The sequence below is a fragment of the Peromyscus californicus genome, unplaced genomic scaffold (assembly GCF_007827085.1).
Source record: "Peromyscus californicus insignis strain IS unplaced genomic scaffold, ASM782708v3 Scaffold_16__1_contigs__length_79575227, whole genome shotgun sequence".
NCBI classification, from domain to species: Eukaryota; Metazoa; Chordata; class Mammalia; order Rodentia; family Cricetidae; genus Peromyscus; species Peromyscus californicus.
In genome coordinates this window covers 32669221-32687045 of record NW_026294458.1, presented here as the reverse complement: position 1 = coordinate 32687045, position 17825 = coordinate 32669221, and the positions used below count along the sequence as shown (strand labels likewise).

At 37.9% G+C, this 17825-nt stretch overlaps 1 protein-coding gene across 1 annotated transcript in view; it reads right to left on the bottom strand.

The window, feature by feature from the left end:
- Myh15 (myosin heavy chain 15) overlaps window positions 1-17464 on the bottom strand; it is a 125259-nt gene extending 107795 nt beyond the window's left edge. Inside the window, exons 1-9 of the mRNA XM_052739927.1 lie at window positions 17380-17464; window positions 13068-13174; window positions 12631-12774; window positions 10272-10428; window positions 9570-9597; window positions 8548-8641; window positions 6010-6102; window positions 3517-3580; window positions 3331-3426 (exon numbers count right to left, since the gene is read on the bottom strand). Coding sequence (XP_052595887.1) covers window positions 3331-3426; window positions 3517-3580; window positions 6010-6102; window positions 8548-8641; window positions 9570-9597; window positions 10272-10428; window positions 12631-12774; window positions 13068-13174; window positions 17380-17464 — 868 coding nt within the window. The remainder of the gene's footprint in view (window positions 1-3330; window positions 3427-3516; window positions 3581-6009; window positions 6103-8547; window positions 8642-9569; window positions 9598-10271; window positions 10429-12630; window positions 12775-13067; window positions 13175-17379) is intronic.
- Window positions 17465-17825: the final 361 nt, after the last annotated feature.

Below are 17825 nucleotides of genomic sequence, written 5' to 3'. Positions count from 1 at the left end.
AGTTGTTTTACATAATGAAACTGCTGAATTTATTCCTGATAAAACCTAATTAACTTCACTATTTATACAACTTCAATATTTATAAAATTACAGAAAATAATCAGAAATAGGGATCATCCTATATATATAACACACATCAGATCCCATATGGGTCTGCCAGGTCCTTTTGCACAAGGTAATGATGAAATTGATCAATTATTAATAGGAAGTGTGCTGGAGGCCTCAGAATTTCATTTAAAAAAACCCCACCATATCAATGGCAATCACTTGGCAAAAAGCCAAGGAAATTATATTAAAAAAAAATGTCCTACTTGTTCCTTCTATAACCAAACTCCATCACTGGCAGGAAGTAGTCCTAAAGGTATACATAGAAATGAAATTTGGCAAATGGATATGTTTCATTTTGCGTAATTTGGAAAATTAAAATATGTACACCATACAATAGATACGTTTTCAGGATTTCAATGGGCAACAGTTTTGAGTTCTGAAAAGGCTGATTCTGTAATTACACACCTATTAGAAGTCATGGCCATAATAGGTATACCTATACAAATTAAGATTGATAATGCTCCAGCATATGTCTCCAGTAAAATGAAACAGTTTTTTTGTATATTATAATATAAAGCATATTACAGATATACCACACAATCCTACAGGACAAGCAGTTGTAGAAAGATCTAATTGCACTTTAAAAGAAATACTTAGCAAACAGAAAGGGGGAACCAAAATCCCCAAAGACAGATTGCATAATGCCTTATTAATACTAAATTTTCTTAATGCTGATGAGAAAGGAACAACAGCTGCAGAGAAACATTGGATAATTGAAAAATTTACTAAGTTAAATCAGCCTGTGTACTTTAAAGATGTGTTGACCTCAGAATGGAAACCAGGATATGTGCTACACTGGGGAAGGTTTTTTGCTTTTGTTTTCACAGGAGAAGAAAAGCTTTGGATATCATCAAAATTAATAAAGAATCGATTCAAACAGGACAAACCTCTTATTAAGGAGAAGTGATAGCTCATCCACCAATGTGACAATTCTACAAGCTGTAAGGAAAACTCACCAAACAAGGGTCAGGGTAGGGTTCTGTTTTTGTCTTTATAGGAAAATAGAAATACCCATCTTCAAGAAGTCAAAAGACCTTGGATATCTAGATATCTAAAGCAGATGGGAAGGCTATCCCCCAAAAAAATTGCAAGCAAAGAAAACTCAGACCTATTGGTACCAATATTCTCTGCAGTGTTAAATCTCACTACTAAACATCTCTATCTCTTTACTTCTCAGAAAAGTTGTACTCTCAACTCAATTAAAAATCAAAGCTAGCTTTGGAGTTGGAGCGTGGCTCTCTCCTTCTCTAAATCCAAGCATGTTGTTAAAAGAAAATATTAGGAGCTTCTGTCTCATATCAGAGGAACCACCTGGTGTGGGACAGAAAAAAAAACAAAAAACAAAAATCTAGGGACTATTGTCGTCAAAATTCTATTTCTCACCATACTTATTCTTGACTCTTTGGAACCTTTCCTTTTTTTTTTTTTTTTTTTTGGTTTTTTGAGACAGGGTTTCTCTGTGTAGCTTTGCGCCTTTCCTAGAGCTCACTCTGTAGCCCAGGCTGGCCTCAAATGCTCAGAGATCCACCCGCCTCTGCCTCCCGAGTGCTGGGATTAAATGCGTGCACCACCACTGCCCAGCAGAACCTTTCTTTAGATATAGTGCTATCCTAAAATTTAAACTTTCTATTTTGGTATTAATAATGTTTAAGTTTTCCACAGTGAACAATAAATTTTCCTAGCAATGATCTTTGAAGTCTCCAGAAGGAAGATGGGGCCCCACAACAATAATTCTATTTGGTTCATAATGACGCCGTTGAGCCAGTAAAATAACACACAAAGATTGGCTCTGGACTACAAACTGCTCAGGACAGTTCCAAGGTGGCTAACTAAGATAATCCATCATCTTATACCTCTAGCCAGGACTTCAGATAAGCTTTACCTGTTACTCTGAGACTGGCTACAAATGTTACAGTAGTCCTTATGAGAATTAACCATTGTTTTAGTTTTCTTACAGAATCGCACAGAAATACCATCACCCTCTAGACAGCAGGAAGCAATTTTAAGAAAACTACATCCCTCTCCCAAAAGGTTTTGTTTTTTCAGGGTTATGGATAATTGTCATCTGTCAGGGGTTGGTTATAAGTTGTAATAGGGTTGGGGGTGGAACAATAAAGTTTAGACTCAGGATTCTCTTTTGGATAAGAAAAAGGGAGAATAGATATGATAGGATAATAAGGTAGATTATTGTATCTACTTGTAAACTAAATCAGTAACTATCAACTTTGGATAGTTTGCACTGGTATGGATTCTTGTATACTGATATAAATACAAAACTATTTTTCTATTCCTATTTAAGATAATTTGTATATTGATATAAATACAAAACTATATGTGTTGTATTGTACATATGTTCCTACTCCTGTTTGAAATATTTTGTATATTGATACAAATGTAAAATTATATTTGTCACACTATATGTATATTCTACCTCTGTGTAGGACATTTTGTATATTGATACATATTAAGGATATTGTTGTTATATTGCACTATACATTTCTACCTCTGATTAAGATATTTTTGTATATTGTCACAACTTCAAGGTTGTTGTCCCTATACTATACATCTGTTTACAGATTGTTTATTTTCATAATGTGAAGCCTTAGTCTTTAAGTTATTTAGGTTGATAAGAATTACAGGTTAATAGTCACCTGTGCTTGTCATATTTATAGCTATGTTAGTTAGGTTTTCTACATATACAGAAATCCATGTTGGATAGATAGGTAATCTTCAAATACTTCATAGACCTAGAGAATATGGCATTTAAATGTTTTAATAACTGAGAATTCTGTTGACACAAGACATGATTGCTCCTGGCAGCACCGATCTACTCCTGAGAGGATGTTGGGCATCGAAGACACTCCATATGGAGTTTGTCCTCTTCTTGGCAAAAAATGCCCTGTCGAGCAAAGAACTACTCTTGCATCGACTGCGGACACACACACACACACACACACACACACACACACACACACACACATTTAACCTTGCAAAGGCATTTTATTCACTGCAAATTCTCTTCTTGCTTTTAATGCCAAATTAAAAAAAAAATGTTGCCATTTATTCTACCCCCATTGGTTCTATAAGTGCCTAAGTTTCCTACTGTAGGATGAATAAACTGTGATCTAAAACTACTGAAACTTACTAAAACAGTACTCTCTCTCCCTTGGTATCTGTTTGTCCTTTTTCTAGAGTACGTGTGGGCTCCAGTCTAACACTTACCCTGAAGTTCTTGTTTTCCAGACAGAATCTGATAAAAGATATGGTAGTTCCTCTCTCCAGGCTGCTGATAAACCACCCGGGATTTTTCTAGAAAATCTAGAAGGATCAAGAACGAATAAAGATTCATGCTTGAACAGTCTTACAAAACCTAGAGGAAACCAGCCAGATAGTGCAATGGTTACTTACAGATCTGGATATCTGCAGATGACAGTGTGCCTCTTGCACCAAAATGCATCCTGATGAGTTTTCCCTAGGTAGAAACAGAACGCAGTGTCCCATCCAAACTTTCTGAACAATTGCAAAGGCTTCATTGATTACATCATCCTCAAAGTGACTATATACTCCAAAGATTGAAAAATGAAATGTAAGATGGTATTGAGATGAGAAGGATAAGATAATGTCTAGAGCAGCAGTTTTCAACCCGTGAGTTACAATCCTTTTGGGGTTGAATGACCCCCTCACGGAGGTCACATATCAAATATCCTGTATATCAGATATTAACATTACAATTCATAACGTAGAAAAATACAGTTATGAAGTAGCAATGAAAATAAGTTTATGTTTGAGGAGGTCACTATAACATGAGGAACTATATTAAAGGGTCACAGCATTAGGAAGGTTGAGAACCACTGGTCTAGAGGGAGCTGCAACTGATTACTAAAACTACAGCAGTCCTGACTGTGTCCAGGCCCACATCTGCCAGTTTCTGCCTGTGTGTTTTCATGTGCACTGTAGAAACTGTGTGAACTTCAGTGCTCTTATTTGAAAAGGAGGAATGCAGAATCTTCTCAGCATGCTCACTCACTCATCCAGTATTCAGTGACTATCCACCATGATCTAAGGAACTCCTGAGGAATTAGACACCTAATAAGAAGAATAAACATGGTTCCGACAGTTGTGAAATGTTATAGATGGTACATGGCTACTCAAGAGCTCTAACAAAGGGACATTTGAAGTATTTTGAAATCAAAAGAAAAGCCCCTTTTGCTGTAGTTTAGGAAGTAAGAGAAAAGGGAACATAAACCAAGACTGAGAGATAGACAAAAGGCTAGGGGTTCGTTTCATGTGTGCTCAGTAGACCAAGGGGCTTGTGTGGGGCTTATGTCTCAAAATACACTGTGATTTTCCACTTTCTTCTTTCTTAATTGAAACCTAAAAGGAGAAACCAGCAAGGCATAAAGGCTGCTTAGTGCTGACAGTACCTATGTCAGAATGCCAGATACAGTGGCAGCCAGTTTATAGGATGAGAATGTGGGAGTAAAAAATGGGTTGGTGAGGTCCTCCTGTGCCAGGAAGCACCACAGCAAAACATCATTCCAGCAGGGGAAGAAGAGTGGCCACAACAGGGGACTGAGCTAGTTTATTAGAAAGCAGAGAACAATGGCAGCTACACAGACAATCATACACATGCCTATGTGTACACACACGCACGCGCACGCACACACACACACACACACACACACACACACACACATGCCTATATGCACACATTTATGTGGGAAACTAGTATAGATGCATGCATACCTAGTAATAATTCTTAAAACCTACCTCAATTTTTTAATTTTTGTTGGATTTTTGGTGGGTTGTTTTTGTCTTTTTCCTTCCATTTATCAAAATCCTTTACTTTTGTCTGCTTCTTCCTGTCTATCCCTCCAACTTTATCTGTCTTCATCTCTGCTTCTTATTCTTTCTTTAATTTCCTCCTCTCCTCTCCCCTTCTCTTTCTTTCATTTTATTTCCTTTCTTATTCTCCCTCTTTCTGTGTCTCACTCTCTGTCTCTCTCTTGGGGACTCATCCTGGGATTTCACACATGCTAGGCAATTCACCACTTAGCTATGTCCCCAGACCTTACTCTTCCCTTTACATTTTTCTCTTTTCTTCTCTTTTCTACATTCCTCTTTCATATTTCATAAAACATGCACCAATATTTTAACAAATCTTCAAGATAGCAATTGTTTAATGTACAAGTGTGTTCAAATCAATATAAACAGGAATGTCGCATCACTAGACTTTGGTCAGAAACTAGGCAATTAGCCTGAGTCTATTATTTAGTTATGCTTAGATATTCAAACATGAAGCTTTCTTCAGTTTTCTTTAACTTTTACAGGGGCTCCCTGCCCCTCATTCTTGGAACAAAATTGACTTACAAAGCTTGATTTCTAAATCCAAATGTTTTCCTTCATCATGGGATTTCTAGTTATCAAAAAACCACATTGAAGTACCTTGTTCAATATATATAAAAAAATTCCCATTAAATATGCAGGAAAAGGAGTTCATAAACAAGAGCAGAGAGAATAATTAAGAGAATTAGGAAGTATCTACTAAATTGACTTCAGTATATAGGAAATTAAGGAGAAACATTTTCAAATCTCTAAAATATAAGAATACAGGAAGCCTTATGATACCTTGCTGGATGAGCTGCCCTACAATGAAGGTAAAGAAATGTGTGTTAAGATAACTACTTCCCTTATGAATGGACTCTTCCAAATAGAAAATACATAGACACAAGCAGTTTTAATTGTCTCAGCCATATCTGGTAAAACTCTTTCGAGAAATGTCACAACATGATAGAATTTGATCAAAAACCTTGTTCTAGAATTCTCTTACCAATGTGCTCAGACACGAATTTTATAATAGCCTAAAAATGATAGGTTCTGAGATGTTATTGCACCACTTACAAAACGAGAAGAGTTGTCATTTCTCAGAGTTTTGGCATTTCCAAATGCTTCTAAGACAGGATTCGTTTGTACAATTTGATCTTCTGAAATCCCCTAAAAGCACGGAAGAGAAGCATAGCTGAATAAAGTTTAACAGGATTTTACACTGAAGCGAACTCCCCAAAAGTAGCTTCATTGCTGCCGCAGTAACTAGTGGCCTATAGTTTTCAAGTGTGATAAAACACTATTTGGAAACTGAGATTCTGAAAAATGGAAGGATGAAAGATAGCAATTTCATATATTTTCTCCTAAGAAAATATTTAGGCGGTCATTAGTTTGTAATGTTTTTGTTTGAGTCCGAGTGAATAAAGAAAATGTTTATTAACAAACAGAAAAGAACTAAAAATTTGTCTTAGGATAATAAATTAGTTTCTTGCCATTATTAATTTATATTTTCCTTACACTATTTCTAGGTAATCTAGAGGGTTGTTACACCAAGCAGTGGCTAGTAATAGTATTGATCTTGAATTTGAATTTTGCCTATTCAAGTATAAGGTCTGTTTACACAGAATAATTCTGAAAGATCAGCTGCTTCCACATCAATTCAGAGCTGCATTGTTTTTAGAAATTCACCCTCAAAGACCTGCTTCATAGGTTTAATTATATAGTATATGGTGCTCAAGAATATACAATGTATACATATTGTTTTGATCTCAATAATATGTATCTATTGTCTTCCAAAGAATTATAAAAGGCTATATAAGCAAGGATTCCATAGACCTGTTGTACATGTTAAGTTGTGTTGTCATGTTACATTATGTAACATCATAAGACTCAATTAAGAGTCTTATAATAAAACCAATTAGTCCACACCAAACAACAACAAAACTAAAATGCACACTGAAACAATTGTATGTAGGAAAAAAACAGAGTTCAAGGATGCTTGCAGGTATCAACCAATTTCAGGGATGAGGTGATGGGAATGCAAATGTTTTATAGTTTAAAATCTGAGCAAAGTGAGTCTATATTTTGATATAGTTCCTACTTGTTACAGCAGAAACAGCTGGTGATACCCAGCATTGAATTGAAAATACAAAGTGACAATATCAGACACGGACTGATGAGAGGTGTTAACAGTTTCGTGTGGTTACAAATTGTTCTGAGAATACCACTTAACACTACCTAATTTTACTTTGCATGGAAGAATGACTTCCAAGTTACTATGAATGCTCACTTTACAGCTAAAGATGAATTAAAAGTTATCAAGTGTGATGGCTGATTTTAACTATTCACCTAATGCAACCTAGAACTACCTTGAAAGGCAGTTTAAATGAGTGATTGTCTAGATTAGTTTGATTTTCCTAAGCTGCGTTATTGAGATGGGAAGACCCACCTTGCATGTAAGTAGCACCATTTCATGGACTAGATCATGAACTGCACAGAAAGGTGGGAGTGAGTAGAGCATTAGCATACATACATTAATTCACTGTTTTCTTGACAATGTATGTCACATGACTAGCAAATTCATGTGCCTGCCACCTTCTTTGAAATAACTATAATTATTTGAAATAACCTAGAATTATGAGCCAAATAAGCCCTTTCTCCCTTAAGTTACTTTAGTGAAGGTCTTTTATTACAAAATCAAGAAATGAAATCAAGAGACCATGGTTTAAAAAAAATAATAAAGAAGGTAACATTTATAGAAAACGTTGCATGGTTAAAGTTAAGGGTTTTTCTGTTGGGCATGGGATCTAATAAAGGAGTTCAGAGCAAAGGAAGCCATTGTGTGTGTGTGTGTGTGTGTGTGTGTGTGTGTGTGTGTGTGTGTGTGTGTGTGTGTAGGTATCTGACATAACATTGTAGCTAAAGAGATTTAGAAATATCAGAAGAGAACATTAAAGGTTGTGGTGACTTGGTACAAGAAGGTTTGTATCCTGAAGGTATGTTGATCAGAAGGGCCAACCAAACGTTCTTGGAAGGATATCTAAAAGTATGTGATGCACGCTTTTGGTTTGATTTAGAATGCTCTGATGATCCTCTCAGGCAGTAAAGAAAAGATGAAAAACAAGACGTTTCAATATTTTTGTGGTGGTGTAAAGGTGAAATGTCCCTGTAGGCTCACGTGTTTAAAAACTTGATCCCAGGCTGGTGGCACTCCTGTAGACCCTTTGGGAGGTAGAGCTTTCCTGATCAATCTGAACCACTGGTGACCTTAATGTTTGATAGTCTTAGCTTGGCTCCACTTCCTGTTGGTTTCCTGGTTTCTGAATATGGCTACAATGACACAATGTGACTAGCCAGCCTCCTGCTCCTGCCTCTGTTGCTTCTGCATCATGCTGGACTGTATATATCCTCAAATGGAATGCCATGATAAGCCCTTCCTTTCTTAAATTTCAGTATCAGATATTTTGTCACCAAATGAGAAAAGTAAGTACTACAGTTTTGCTAATTGTTCTATGGTTCTCTCCTCCTCCTCATTCCCCATAGCTTGTCAAAGAAAAGTCTCCATGTCTCAGTAGATGAGGCAACCTCACTGTTCATGATGTTATAGACACTCACCGGCTTTTTCTCGGTCTCACTTACAGCTGCCACAGTGGCAAAATACTGAATTGTCAGTTTGGTGTTCACTGTCTTTCCAGCACCAGATTCTCCTCTGTGATTTGAAGTGGAGAAAAATGGTTAACTGGTTCTGATGATCAATGTCATGAAAGTTAGCTAATTCTGATCATATCCAACCTTTATCTTAGAAAATGACCTGCCAATTTTTTCACCAGAAAGCTGTGCTTTGGTTTTCTCCTTTCCCTTTGATAATCAAATACATTTCCCCAACCCTGCCTTTAGGTACATGAAATTCAGAAGCCAGTCCATGCTATTTGCAAAGAGCATAGATTTGAATTTGAACTAGCCACTTAGCTCTACAATTCTAAAACCTATGATCCCTTTTAAGATAACAGAAACCAACAGAGGGTCAACTACACAACATGTCATCATCATTGCAAAGGAAGACCACAGATTGAGCACGTCATAACCCCTTGGGTCTCAGCCACCTGCTCACACTAGCATGCCCACCCAGTGCTCTTTCCATCAAAATGAATCTTCAATAAGGCATTCTGAGATCCTGTTTGCCCTTTTTTGGTATCTCCAAAGGCACGCTATGTATTACTATATGTACTGTGCCATGGCTACTCAAAGCAGCAAGTTATCTGTTTCATGGGCATACTCTATGGATGTTAATAGAGCTTCTCTGGTTAATTAGCCAGCATAGAGAACTTTGAAGTTGATCATTTGCTAGACTGGAAGCCCCTTCCCTGAGAAGGAACTAAACCTGCTTACATAATATAGTTTTAAGGAAGGAGTCTCTTTAAATGATGGTGGCAGATTTCCTTAAACTATATTTACAGAACTCACTGAAATGTTATGACTACTTGCAGAATATCTTTTCCTACCTGAAATGCATTTTGTATCTGAAGATTAAACAAGTCAAAGGTAACAAATTTAAGTTCTACTCTCAATGAAATGTAAGTGTCTATTTTCCACTGAAACTTCACGGAGGGAAAAAATAAAATGAGACAAACACTTACGTGAAGAGTATGGACTGATTCTCTCCACCTACAAAAAAAAAAAAGAAAGACGTGAGTAAGAAAGAAAGAGAGAGAGAGAGAGAGAGAGAGAGAAAAGAAACTGCTAGGATATTCTTGTGATTGAAGCTTATGTACTGGAATGAACTTATTCACAATATTTGTACCTATAGTTTCAACTTAGAAACAAGGAGAAAGAGTTGTTTCATCTACACTTGCAAACCCCTCACTTAAAAGATACAGTATAAAACAGATATCTTTATCTTTACCAGTAACATGCACATGTAAATTCTAGGCCTATTTCCTTGCTTTAAATAGAAAGAGTAACTAACTAATGGTTGACATTTTTAGTCTTTTGAGAATCATTGCATAATAATAGTTACAGACTAGCTTCTTTGTGTCATGCAGTATAGCATACGCTTGAGTAATAAGAGCAGACACATACAGGGGGCATTATCTGGGCCAGCCTCCAGCCCCAGCACTACAAATGGATTCTTTCACTCTGAAGCACAAACTAATTGTCTCTGTAACCATAGGAGACCTGTACAACGTTGCCCGCATTTTATCTGGAAGGAAACAGAGGCATCAAGAGATGAGACAACTGTGAAGCCATGCTCTCCTCACAATGCCTACGTGTCCTTTGGTGACTTAGAGAAAACGTGGATGGGAAAATTTCCTTTTTCATTTTGTAGGGCAGCTACTTACTGCAGAGCATCTCCTGAAGGGCACTATTGGCGACAGCAAAGATGTGAGGGGGAGCCTTGGATCGCCTCTTCCTGTGATAGGCAGCCATGACCTCTTTCTGATACACTGGAAGCCACTTGTAAGGGTTTATAGCCACGCAGAAGAGGCCTGAATACGTCTGAGGAGAGATCAGAGTGGATTAGAAAATAGACTAGCTGCGCTCCCAGATTTGTCAGGGCTTCCCCTGTCAGGTAAGGCTAGTTGAATAGTTACTTATAAGGGAACATGGAAAAGGAGAGATGAATTCCTGTGGAGAAGGGACTTCTAAGAGAAGCGGACAGATCTGGGTTAGGCCAGCGTTAAGACCTGGGATTACCTCTCAGTCTCTGGGAGATACAATAACTGCTAAAATATCTGACACATGTCTTTTTAAAAAAAATATTTATTTTTATTTTTATGTGCATGAGCATTTGCCTGCATGCATGCATGCATGCATGCATGTGCACGTATATGAGCGTGGTGCCAGCAGAGGCCTGAAGAGGACACTGGATCCCTGGAAGCTGGAGTTATAGACTGCTGTAAACCTCCATGGTGTTACTGGGATCCAAACCTGGTTCCTCTGCAAAATCTTCAAGTGTTCTAAAGTGCTGAGCCATTTCTGGAGCCCCCACATGTAACTCTTGCAAAGAGATTGAGGTGAAACCACCACAAGGAACACCAGCAGCACTAAGAAGCCAGCAAAGAGGTGGAAGCCTTTTCTTCCAGAGCCTCCACAAGAAGTAAGACCCCGCCGGTTTTACTTCATTGAAGACTAATGTTCTTCAGTACTGTATATGGATGAGGGTTCTTTTAAACTACCCATTCAGTGGCAATTTTGTTGAGAGACAAATCTTTAGAGAAACTAAAACAGTTACCTAGTAAGTCAAAAGTTGAAGACTAGGGTGGTTGTATGTCACAGTCTTGATGATAATGGATCCCTACTGCCACTATCTGAGCCTAATCTCCGTACTGCTTCTAATGCATAGGTTTAGAAGAAAGAGGAGGAACTAACCATCAGGAGCTTAATGACTGTGGAAAAATCAGTTGGTTTCTCAAATGCTAGTTTGGTGACAGACACTGAATTATCTGTTCTACTTGTTTTTTAAAATTTAATCCTCTAACTTATGTAGAGAGTCAGACATTACTATCACACTTTATAGAAAGGTAACATCATGGAGTTCAACAAGACAGGGGACATGTGGGGAAAGGAGAAAGCCATCTTCACCTGGGACTGCACAGACTGCTTTCTCAGCAACATGGACTAGGTGTCATAAAAGCAGATAGCCCCATCTTCTCCTATGGGCTTACTATGTTGTCCTCCAATAGAAGTGTCTTTCACAGTGCCAGGAATAGCCTTAAGCTACTCTTGGAACTCTATGCATAAAGCAGTTGGTATACACACAGGAAATATAAATTCTAGTCCATTTTTAGCAAATTTCTATCTAAATCTGGACTTAGCAGTATTTCTAGCCCATAAGTGAAATATTTATAGTTTGTTTGTTTATTTGTTGAGAAAGGGTCTCTCTACATAGCACTAGCTGTCTGGGAATTCACTATGTAGACCAGGGTGGCCTCAAATTCACAGAGATCCACTGACCTTTACCTCCTGAGTACTAGGATTAAAGACATGCACCACCATGGCCAGTTTTTTAATCTGTTTCATTAACTGATTCATTACTTAAGTGTTCATTGAGCATTTGATAGGAAAATCAAGCATTTCTCCAAAGAGCACACAGTCTAGTTCTAAAATGATACATAAACTATCTGACAATCATGGCGACAGTTATGAACATAAACACACAGACATGAGAGCCTCGACTCTTCTTTCCTGAAAATGCTGATACAGGTTGCCATGGAAATGCCCAATGACTGCTTATCTTTCTCTACACAGACAGGAATGTGTGCATGGGACTATATGTTTATCCATTTCTAATGCCAGCCTACTTGTGTTTGTGCATGTAAGTGTTGCATACACATTAGTGCAAGCATGTCCTGGATTTATCTTTACACAAAACTGGGTTGGAAGTGCAACATCTCAAATACATTTTCCTCCAGATATATTTTTAATGGCATAGATAACCTTAACTAATAAGTAATTGAGCTGGTATTTGGACTCTTTCTATTCGGGTTCTAAGCTTCATACTTAGGTGTAGTATGGCATTCTGCGGGAAATGACATGCATGCTGACAAGATAAAATTAAAGAAATATTGAGATCGTTACTTCCCAGTGGATGTTCATATGAGGCTATGTGAACTAAATGTAAATATCACCAGGAGAGGTTGGGGGCATAGCCAATATGAGTTCCAAATGAGATTTTCCTGGTAAGGTCTATATACACACATAGATCATCCAATGGTCATAACGTCTCCTCAGGGTGTGAAGCACAGATGCCTCATTGAGGTGAAGCAGCATTGACAGATCTTCAACCATTTCAAACTCTGCAGGGTTCATCTGTTGGATATTGTCCTCCTTAATTCTCAGACTCTGCCAAGAACAAGAAAATAAAAGATATATTTTAGCCCAGTTTGGTGGCACATGTCTTTAATGCCAGAACTGGGATGGCAAAGGCAAGAGGATTCTCTGTGAGTTCAAGGCCAGCCTTGTCTACATAGTGAGTTCTAGGACAGTCAGTACCACATAGAGAGCTCTTGTCACATACATAGATATCTATTTCTCTATTTCCCCTATGCATATCATCACACTCTTTTGTCTATAGACTTAGTGGATGGACTAGACAGTAACACAGACAACCCCAGAAAGAATAAGGCCTTCTTTACCTCTCCATCTCTAGTTTCTACAAGTACTTTTCCATCACCGTCACTCTCTATAACCTCAGCCTCGATATAAACATTCTTCCCATCGTGAACCCAGCATTTCTTCTTCCCTAGAGAGGAAATATAGGTTATAACTACAGTATTTAAGGGAATCTCCACTGGACATTTTCATTCTGATGCAGTTTTGTTTCTGCTAAGTCTCAGAGTCATCAATATAAGAAGTCAGGAAGTTCTATAAAAACATAAATGCTAACCATGACTGCTTGCCCATGCATATTTGTAAAGGAACAAGAAAATTCTCAGCAAGCAGAGGTCTGCCAATATCACTATATTATAAGAAAACTCTACCTAACTCACCTACCCCATCCTATACTGCACAACACTGGACCCTTGGATAGGCTCCTGATCATCTCACTCTTTCCCAGGTCCCCTCAAATAAACTCACTCAAAAATTATCTGGTTACAACTGTGTAAATCTGTGTGTTAATGGACTTCTCCCTTAAGATTTCTATACATGATGTTTTAATCTTTGAATGAAAGTCCAATAAGAGAAAGACATGCTAAATTGAAGAAGAGATAGGAGAATATCCATTATTTTGTTATATAATAAAATTGACTCATGTTTATTGTCATATATTAATTTTCCTTCTTCTGTCCCCTCACTCAATGCCTTATCCCTAAGTGAAGAAGTCTTCTACAAAAGTAATTAACCCATGAAATACTTTCAGGTAAAGTAAGTTAGAAGTCCTGTGAATACATGAGAATACCTCTCTAGGTTCATTTAAATACTTAACTAATTCTCTTCCACCCAAGGTAAGTAACCATTTAAGATGAATAGGAAATATGCTCTTCAAAGAAAATCAGTTTTAGCATACTACAAGAGTTCTCACCCAAAAAGAAAAAGGGTGAGGGGAGAGCATTGATGAGAACCCCATTCAACTCTGACTAAGGGGAATGACAACTAGGTTACCACCAACATCTCTAGTATATGAGTTACAAAAGTTTCAGATATTTCATTTCTTCAGATATGTGGCCCTCACCAGATGCTTCCCCTAAAGGTGAGCTGCAGGTTATGGGGATGAATGTGTATAAAAAGAGGCAATTAATTGGGTATCATTCTCTTCTACCATCATTCTTGTCTCTGCATAGAACTTTGTTGCTCACTATTTTCTTGCCATGGCAATCTACAATGCACTGCTTTCTCCCTTTCCCTAATTACAAGCAACTTCCCCTGAAAATTGCTTTGTAAGCAGATGTGATAATCCTTTGTAACTCAGTTTTCATTGCCTTTCTACTTGTTTATGCTTTTTAATGCTGGTTTTGTGTTGTACTTATTATTTTGGTCCCTTTTATGCAAACAACCATGTTTTTATGTTAGTGTATGAAAATACATTTGATTCTGAAAAGTATCTGTTTAGCACATAAAGGCTGTGCATTTCAAAATATATTACCACTTGAAAGAAATTTGATGATTTTCCCTCCCTCTCTTCTTTCTCCCTTACCCTCTCTCTCTCTCTCTCTCTCTATCTCTCTATCTCTATCTCTCTATATATATCTCTATCTATCTCTGTCTCTATCTATCTCTGTCTCTATCTATCTCTGAAGAAGGATAAGACTTGCCCACAGTGCCAATAGTGGCATAGCTAATTATTAGCAGTAATTAGAATAATGACTCTAGAAATCAAATTACCCTCCTCCTAAATTAGTTTTCCTCCATTATCTCATGCTTCCTTTAGCAAGTGCTTAGCTACTTTTCTCTCTCTCTCTCTGGAGCTTCTCTCAAGGAGGGCTCACCTCCTGCCCCATGATGAGCTCTTTGTTTCAACAACCCCGGAAAGAGCAGGAGTGAAGAATTTTCAGAAACCTTTCCCTGAGACCCAGTCCATGACAGCATCTTTTCTTTAAAAGATAAAGTAGATGAAATAAGTCAACCTTTAATTCCTTTTAGTCATAAATAATGCAGAGCTGTGAATGCAGATAGCACGGCATTTGAATTGGGTCATCTAGAATTCAGCACCGTCCTGGTGAGTAAGCTGTCAAGCAATGCTTTCAAATGTATAAGTGAAGGATATTTTCCCTATATCATTTCCTGTAAGCTAACCAACTCTAATTAAATATCTCATATGATATGAAGAGGGTCAGCATTTTGAGATGTATAAAAAGATGTAAAACATTAAAACCAATCACAAACAAGCTTAAAAGTGACCAGTGTTGTTTCTCTGTACCATTTCTTATGAGGCTCTGTTCTGTGGTATGAGATAAAATTGGGGTTAAACTATATTCAAACTTGTAGTCTTATTAAATAGATACTTAATCTCTTGTAGTACAAAGTCATTTATTTGGTTTTGGAGTGATTTTCTTCTTATATTTACCTCTAAAACTACTGGTCTTCCTCCCTGGCACCCAGCAGTTCTAGGTTTCTTTTCTGGATATCATTATACTACACTACACTTATTTTCAAACTGATAGCATTATTTGGTCCTAATAACAATGAAGCCGGGCGGTGGTGGTGCACGCCTTTAATCCCAGCACTCAGGAGGCAGAGCCAGGCGGATCTCTGTGAGTTCGAGGCCAGCCTGGGCTACCGAGTGAGTTCCAGGAAAAGGTGCAAAGCTACACAGAGAAACCCTGTCTCGGAAAAAAAAAAAAAAAAAAAAAACAATGAAGGAAGGTAGGCAGGGCAAGTGTTTTTTTGTTCATCTAACTTTGGCAGGTGAGTGAAAGAAGGCTCAGTAAGATGAGGTGCTTTAGTCTAATATAAAATAGATGATCAAGAACAGGGAACTGGAAGCCAAAACTGTTGGCTACACTCATAGTCAAACTGTTTCCATTTGGCCTGAGTTCTATACACAAACTCTACTGTTACCTAGCCCAGCGAGATAGACAACTTTTGGTGATTTTTCATCTTTTTGCTGCCAGTGAATATCCATAAAGAAGGGTTGTATGTTAATAAAATTATTTAAGACTATGTTGATCACTCTGTTTTAAGCAACCATTTATAGTGTTGACTCTATGAAATGAATGATCCAGTTCTCTCTACTATACTGGTCCAATTTTGATTTTCCTCTCTGGTACCACTATCACCATCTTGTCTTCGTTACCTCACTGCTTGTGATAGGCCTCTTCATGGCCACTCTGCTTTGGGGGATTGTTCTGTTATTGTTTCTGATTTGAAGGATTATAATTAGTTACTCTGAAATACAATCACACTAATGAAATACAAGGATGGGAAACTGGGAGCTGATCCAGGACTGGTGGGTCTGTGACGGAAATACAATTTCCTTCATAATTGGCTTAAATTATAACTGGTCACATTGAAGTCTAACATTGACTAATTCTGGGTGCCAGAACAATGTTCAGTTTTTATTGTGCACTGTTAAGTAATTTTGGAATTAAGACATGTAGGTGACCTGATGTCAAACCACACTGTGAATCTGATTTCCAAATCTCTAACTAGCTGAAATGTAGAGAATGGTCATGCAGCCCAGATATATAAAAAAGAATGGGGGCAAAGGTTACATTTACTTGGAATTTTTAATGTAGAACTTGGCCCTTTTTTTTTCTCGAAGCTAAATCCTCATTAACCTTTGGCTTCGCCTGAAGCACAAAGAAATTGTGAATCTCAGTGTCAGTCTCCTAAATGATCTTTCTTTTAGTTTGGCTGAGAAACCCTGCTGACCTGTGCCAAAGGGCCAGGTTCCAACAGCAGGAATGTCTGAAGACAGCCAGAGACCAACTCTCACCTCCAGCCTCTCAGCCTCCATCATTTTCTTCCTTCTTTTTCACAGTTTGCAGAGCCAAGTCACAGTCCTAGCCCTGCTAAAATATGTGTTCGCTGACAATTCAGAGGTTTCTAAGAAAGTCTTGACCTAAGGCAACTCCTAGAAGAGAATACTAGTCTGAGAGCTTCATAAATGGGATATGGGACTGGGATTCCTCCCAGGCACCCTCTTTCTCTTGGGAATTTCTATTACTGGCTTGGACACTTGATGTCTTCAATTGTTCAAAGATTCATAGCATCTGCTTGCACACCATTCAAATACGTTAGTCTCCAGAACCAATGGGTCATTGCAATCAAGTAAATAGTTATGCCACTTAAAGTGATAATATGGCCGGGCGGTGGTGGCGCACGCCTTTAATCCCAGCACTCGGGAGGCAGAGGCAGGCGGATCTTTGTGAGTTCGAGGCCAGCCTGGTCTCCAAAGTGAGTTCCAGGAAAGGCGCAAAGCTACACAGAGAAACCCTGTCTCAAAAAAACCAAAAAAAAAAAAAGTGATAATATGAACTCAAGCCAGCAGTTTCCACAAAGTCTTACCATCAAAGGCTGGGGACTCTAACAGAGTATCATCCTTACTTCTTCTGAGAAAGGCTGCAGCATCTCCAAACTCAGACAGATCCATCATTCTTAAAATATCCACTGGGGGCAGGAAGAAAATGTAAGGCTATAGATCATGTGAAAGGATTCGTTCTACAAAAAGAAGTGGGGAGAAAAAGTAGAAATGAGGCACTTGTTCTAAAATGATAAACCATCCATAATAGACAGACCAAAGAATGCTTCTTCTATGTCTGTGCCATGCCACAACTGTACTCAAGAAGATAACACTTCAACAAAGCCAGGTTCTCCATAAGCATTGACGGTTCATTGCCTAGGATCAACAGTGCTTTCAGGAACCTGTGCGAACATATCAATTCCTTTAAATATCAGAAGAAAATATAAATAAAATAGTGATGACATATAATAACAATCATAGCCCAGCTTTT